The 6807-nt window shown below is 43.4% G+C and overlaps 1 protein-coding gene across 1 annotated transcript; it reads left to right on the forward strand.

Annotated features, from left to right (window-relative positions):
• Positions 1-3672: 3672 nt before the first annotated feature.
• Positions 3673-5532, forward strand: LOC309716461 (uncharacterized protein). Its single transcript, XM_082550259.1, has 3 exons — positions 3673-3840; positions 4487-4547; positions 4725-5532. Exons 1-3 carry the CDS (start codon positions 3711-3713, stop codon positions 4906-4908), a joined length of 375 nt encoding a protein of 124 aa, XP_082406385.1. The 5' UTR covers positions 3673-3710; the 3' UTR covers positions 4909-5532.
• The last annotated feature ends 1275 nt before the right edge of the window (positions 5533-6807 follow it).

Here is a 6807-nt window from a genome sequence, read left to right on the forward strand (position 1 = left end):
GGACCGGTCCCATCCGCTATATAACGGCAATGCTCAGTGGCTAGTGGATCTAGGAGCAGACCACAGCAACCTCCCTGAACAGGGTCCAGTAACCATCACAGTGGCAGACATCCAAGAAAGGGTCTCCAGTATGAAGAGTTGGACAGCACCAGGCCCAGACATGGTTCACGCCTACTGGCTGAAGAAGCTGACTGCACTCCACGAGCGTCTGGCAGCACAAATGAACCAGCTGCTAGTCGATGAGAGACACCCGGAATAGAGATTGACAGACCACGTGACTTTCGCGCATTGCATGCCGGGAACTCGTGGCAAAACAATCCAAGTACCTGCATCAAATGCAAGCATTTGCAGCACCGCAAAACGTTCATTCTCCGGTTCCAATAAATTCTTGCTTTTTCTTTGCCCCCCAAAAAGGTATGTACAAAACAAAGGAGAACAATGCCGGTCCGTACAAAGACTGACTTGATGAAAAGACAAAGAAAAGATACGAGGAAAAAAATCAAAGGAGTGAAAGGGTAAGACCCTTACGAGCACACAGAGGGACAAAAGACGTTAGCGTGCTGCCCAACTTTCACCACGCTCAGATTTATAATTATACGGTTCTTGGAGTGAGTGCATACACTCATGAAGTTTAGTAACTTCAGGTCACTGCAACAAGCCCAGGTACAGTTTACCGACGGATGGGTACAGGACCTTGAAATGCACCGTGTAGAAAGTAAAGACCATCGTACGTATCATAAGTTTACCAGTCTCACAAATTGTCTCCATAAATACACATTCGCTAACCGTTTATTAATAGGACCTTTGAGCTCAACGGTAATTAATTAGTAGTGGAAATAATTTCTGGTACCCATCACAGAAATGTAGCAGTGACAATAATACTGTATGCTGTAATCGTACTGGGCAATTAGTGATACAAAAAACCTGTTTTATCCTGTGAATAAAAGTATATGTTTTTGTCAATGTACCATAATAACAGAAGCGAAACGCAATATTGTGTCAGGACAATTCACTATTTATGCACAATAAATAAAGGAGCATAGCGCGACAATTTCTGTTCAGCGCCAGACTTGCTTGTAACCTATATCACCAATTATGTTATGAAAATGACGCATTAACTACAACAGCAGACTGACCTTTGTGTAAATGCTTGGAGCAGACTAACCTGTGAGCTGGAGTGTTCTGGGACGTTATATTTGATCTTTGAATGGCTGCAATCCAGGCCATCCGTCTCCTCTTTGTTACTTCGGAAACATGGCTCGAACAATTTCTCTTCAACGACGTAATCCGATAACAACCGATCTCTTTACCCGTCGGCTTCCCGTGGCTGTCATGCGACCGGCTATTGCAGTTAATAATACAACAGCTTCTTGACATTTTTGTGTTTCTTTTTATCGCTGTGTAACTGATTTCAATTGAAAGCCTGCGTGAGCTAGTACCTCTTGCCACGAGTTCCCAGAATCCTTTGCGGTTTTACCCCTGAATGACGTCACATTTTCAATCTCTATGGCTAACCGAAGGCCGGACAATCCTGATCCTCAAGGACCCCAAGAAGGGACCGGTCCCCTCCAACTACCGACCAATAACCTGCCTCAGTACTACATGGAAGCTCCTGTCAGGCATCTTAGCGGCTAAGATGAACAGGCACATGGGTCAATACATGAGTGGGGCACAGAAAGGAATTGGCAAGAATACCAGAGGCGCAAAACACCAGCTACTGGCAGACCAAGCAGTCAGCCGAGACTGCAAGACCAGACTGACCAACCTGTGCACTGCCTGGATTGATTACAAGAAGGCCTATGACTCAATGCCCCACAGCTGGATACTGGAATGCCTAGAACAGTGATTCTTAACCTGGGTTCGATCGAACCCTAGGGGCTCGGTGAGTCGGTCTCAGGGGTTCGGCAGAGCCTCCACTGTGACATGCACGGCTCATTTTGTGCACCAATCAAAAACATATGTCTTGAATTTGAAAAAAATCATATTTTATTTTTCACTAAAGAGGGGTTCAGTGAATGCGCATATGAAACTGGTGGGGTTTAGTACCTCCAACAAGGTTAAGAACCACTGGCCTAGAACTATATAAGATCAACAGGATCCTAAGAGCCTTCATCAGGAACTCAATGGGGATGTGGCGGACAACACTAGAGGCCAACCTCAAGCCCATAGCACAAGTCACCATCAAGTGCGGGATCTACCAAGGAGATGCTCTGTCCCCACTGCTGTTCTGCATAGGCCTGAACCCCCTCAGTGAGATCATTAACAAGACTGGCTACGGATACCGACTACGGAACGGAGCAGTTGTCAGCCACCTCCTGTACATGGATGACATCAAGTTGTATGCCAAGAGTGAACGAGACATTGGACGTTGTTGAGACTCTCACAGCAATGCGCTGCATTTGAACTGTTCGTGCACACTGGAGCAGATATTAGGAATATTTGTTTTTATGTATTTTGAACTCATACAAAATACTTTTTTTTTTAAATTAGAGAGAAGTTACTCATCTGTGTCAGAAGTCGAGCTTTGGTCCAAATATTTCAGTTTTCTTTTCGTGATTTACATGATACAGTCACATAACAAAATGAAAACACTGATAGTTATCCAGAGCCGTCTACACCAGCTCCAAGCTCTCCAGCTGTATGACAGGAAGCTTCAGCGACAGCAAGAAGAATCAATACTAAAGATCTAATAAATAATTCGGCTGCTCTTTTAAGCTTTCTTTAATGCACCATGTGTGGTGTGAGAGTTTAGCAGTCAAATACCTTTGTAAGTATCCAGTAAGACTAACTCATCCAGATGAACATTGTTATAATGTAAAAGTTGTGCGTGTTCAAAACTGTGTTGTAAAATAAATCTGTACAATGTTACACATTTGCATTGGTCATGTCTGGAAACATGTTGCTTTACAGTATATGCAATTGTTACTAAAGGTAGGTTACGTTATCAAACTTTGGTATTTGCTGTTGATTTCAAAGCTACTATTTAAGGTTAGGGAAAACATTAAAATTCCAGTATTTTCTTAGTGTTGTATTGTTTCTAAGCATATGTGTTATGTATCCAACAAAGTGACTCAAGCTGCATAAAGGATTCAGTCTGTTTGGAAGACAGTTACTGAATACTGACATCATAAACAGACACTGTACAGTGCAGTTCAGTGGTGGATGTAGGATTAATCTTAACACCTGAAAAAATGTCCTGTTACTGACAGAAATTATGTATTGGTATGCATGCATTTTCTTAACCAGTAGCCAGTGTTCATGATGTTTTCAGCAAGTCGCTGATGTGTAACACAAGACTGTGTGACATCTATAAGTTGAGTCATTCTTGTTACAGAGCAGCTTACATGGCTGTGAGTTTTACGGTGTGTTCACACCGAACGCGATGGACGCGAATAGAGCGTCAGGTTTACATGTAAAGTCAATGGAAAAGCGCGATGACACACGATTGCAGGTCCCGCGAAAATTCGGAAGCAGATTTGCGTCGCCAAAACGCCAAAACGCTACACTGGCGCGTTTGACTCGTGAATAAAACAACGCGCGTGAGTTTTTGTGTTGCATTTTGTGCATACGCGCGTTTCGCGTCTACCGCTCGAGTTGGAAAAATCTGAACTCCAGCGTCAAATCGCGCCGCAACAACCAATCAGGAGCCTGGTGACGTGGCTGTGACCTAGGTCAAAGGGGCAGGTCCAGCCAAAGCCCTTCATACTTCAATGGAGGGAAGGCTAATCAATGCGGTAGCAAACAACTCGGAGCTGTACGACACCAGCTGCTTTCTGTACCGAGACAGGAATAAAAAGGACCGAGCTTGGAGGAAGATATGTGAAGAGATCGGGCAACCTGGTAAGTTCATTCATTTCTCTTTTGAAAGTTTTCGCTGACCCGGGGAAGCCGCACAAAAGCTAGCAAGCCACCGCTATTTTCCCACTGACGTACAAATACCGTTCTGCTTTTATGCATGTTGTCATTTAGTAATATATTTTATTGTTTATTAATAAACAGCACACAGTGGTCCCGCTGTTCATCCGTCACTGCTTTGCTTTTTCGCTGATTTTTTATTGCACAGTACAGCATTGCATTCTGCAGCCTGATTGACAAATCTCCTGCGCTTGCCAAATTTGTCACGTTTGGTTTTGATAACCATCACGTCCAATAGAAAAAACAGCACAAAAACACCCATAACTATGACCCTCATTCGGAAATAGACACCTGCACTGCGAGGGAAAAAGGCGCACGAAAGTGGCGGGCAGATGAAGACAAAACGCAGCATAATAATACTTTTACGTTTTGCAATCTACAAAGGTTTGCACTTTGAGAATCAATTGTGAGAACTGTGACCAATGTTCATGTGTGTGTGTGGAAAACAGTGTATAAAGTGCGTGACCAGGGGCTAGTTATTCTGAGAACCCCTGCTGCAATAAATGAGGGACCACTGTCTACTCTATGATTATTATATCCAACCTGTTAACATTTAATACTGTATTGATAGAACCAACTGATTCTGCAGCAGAGCATCCCCAGTCCCTGAGCTCCTGCTGCTGCACCCACAGGTATGTACAGCAAGCACTGATACCTTTTTAGTCGGTGGGATTGCCTTGTGATCACCTTTACTAAATATCTACAACCAATCTGATTATATCCTGTTATTGTTTTTTTTTTTTTTCAATGTTGAAATTAAAATCTAGTAGCAGCCTTCTCATTTCTTTGTGTTTTGTGCTGTTTTACAGGCCCACAGGGGAGGACGGCTCCGAGGCAGATGAGGGACGGGTCCCAGGACGGTCCATCGGCGGTGGAGCTGGCCATCCTGGAGTCCCTGAAGAGGCCACACCAGTCTCCAATGGAGCATTTCCTCCTCAGCCTTGTTCCTGCTCTGGAGAGCAGCTGGTCCTTTTTATTCCTGTCTCTCTGTAAATACTTATATTTTATATATTTATGTTTAATGTTTTTCTGTTTGAGACTTTTAATATTATTTCAAATAAATTTTTATAATGACTAATGTCTCAGTTCTACTACACAGCAAATGTTGGCACACAACTTGACACATGTAGAATTTATTTCATATTATACTAATGACAAAATATACTGATACAGTGGGATGCAGAAGTTTGGGCAACCTTGTTAATAGACATCATTTTCCTGTATAAATCGTTGGTTGTTACAATAAAAAATGTCAGTTAAATATCATACAGGAGACACACACAGTGATATTTGAGAAGTGAAAAGAAGTTTACTGGATTTACAGAAAGTGTGCAATAATTGTTTAAACAAAATCAAGCAGGTGCATAAATTTGGGCACCACAAAAAAGAAATGCAATAAATATTTAGTGTATATCAATGTGTGTGTCTCCTATATGATATATGGGGTGCCTTTGTCTGGATGTGCTTCCCATCCAGAGCTGCACAGCACAGAGGAAAGTTCCAGCGCTCCTGGAATCCCTCTGTGATGGACCGCCAGTCTCCAGGTGAAGGCACAGCCATGAAGTCGTCCACTAGACAGTCCCAGATGGACGTCGCTGCCTGGGGGGTGATCTGACACACCGTGGAAACACCGACTCGAAAACTGAACGCGATGGTCCTGAAGGAGTCCCCGGTGGCAAGGAACCTGGACAAAAGTGTTTAAAATGAGTATTATGTGTACTGCAGTTACAAAATACATTATTGAAATTACAAAATTACTAATTACAAAACATAAATCTTACATAAAACATTTTGTAATTATAAGGATAATTACATGATATATATTAGATATAATCTAAAACAGTCTGCGGTGTTTATATACAAATATTCAACTATCCCAGAATTAAACCAGGTCTAAATATAAAGGAGTGAGTATCACTACAAGGTTAACTCAGTGGTCCTAATGCTACAGTTTGATATCAGCAAACACCGAGCGCATACATTGATAGGACACCACAGCCATGCTATCATTCAAACACTGATAACAGCATAAATCGAATTAAATCGGGACTTGATGAGAGCTTCTGAGTATCACTAGAAATATTATAGTCGTCTCTGTACCACAGTTTGCTATCAGTAAACACCGACAGCATTCACTGTTAGCATAGCACATCCATGTTAGCAGTATATAAATGGATGGTTTAGCATATATTAGCACAGGTATCAATAAAGGACTACCGTATTAAACACTTTTACTAACCTCAGGCAGATGGACAGGCGCTCTGCAGGTGGGATTGAGCGCCTGTAGTTGGTGTCTAGGCGGGCGATGCTGGGACCGACGCGGGAAAGCAGGTCCTCAAACTGGCCGAGTGAGAGACGGTGATATCGCTGGAATCGGCCGTCATCCAGGCGCAGCTCCTGGAGCAAATGGTGAAACTCACCAAACTGCTCATGCGTCTGGAGGACCTGATGGACCCAGGTACGGCGAGGACATCCTTAACGCTGCTGCTCTGCTCTCCACAGTACATAGAGAAGGGAGACTCTCTCTTCAAGCGCTAGCTCGACAGCTGCCATCTAGCAAAGATACCGTCTGGCACAACTCCCTCCCACATTTCCGGTTCACGCGCGTTTTCTTGGACACGCATTGAGGCGCGAATGTGCACGCGTCAAATTAGGGGTGTTTGGGGCGTTTTGTTCGCGTCCATCGCGTTCAGTGTGAACATGTTATTGGCTTTAGACAATGTAAATTTACCAATACAATAATAATAATGGATTGGATTTATATAGCGCTTTTCAAGGCACCCAAAGCGCTTTACAATGCCACTATTCACTCTCACATTCATACACTGGTGGAGGCAGCTACGGTTGTAGCCACAGCTGCCCTGGGGCAGACTGACAGAAGCGAGGCTGCCA

This window comes from Aulonocara stuartgranti (assembly GCF_965226115.1).
Source record: "Aulonocara stuartgranti genome assembly, chromosome: 11".
Taxonomy (NCBI): Eukaryota; Metazoa; Chordata; class Actinopteri; order Cichliformes; family Cichlidae; genus Aulonocara; species Aulonocara stuartgranti.

Excerpts from the sequence above, each read along its gene's own strand:
- LOC309716461 (XM_082550259.1), top strand. The coding sequence starts at position 3,711 with ATGGAGGGAAGGCTAATCAATGCGGTAGCAAACAACTCGGAGCTGTAC. Across the intron at positions 3,841-4,486 it reads TGAAGAGATCGGGCAACCTG|AACCAACTGATTCTGCAGCA; the intron begins GTAAGTTCATTC and ends CTGTATTGATAG. Across the intron at positions 4,548-4,724 it reads TCCTGCTGCTGCACCCACAG|GCCCACAGGGGAGGACGGCT; the intron begins GTATGTACAGCA and ends GCTGTTTTACAG.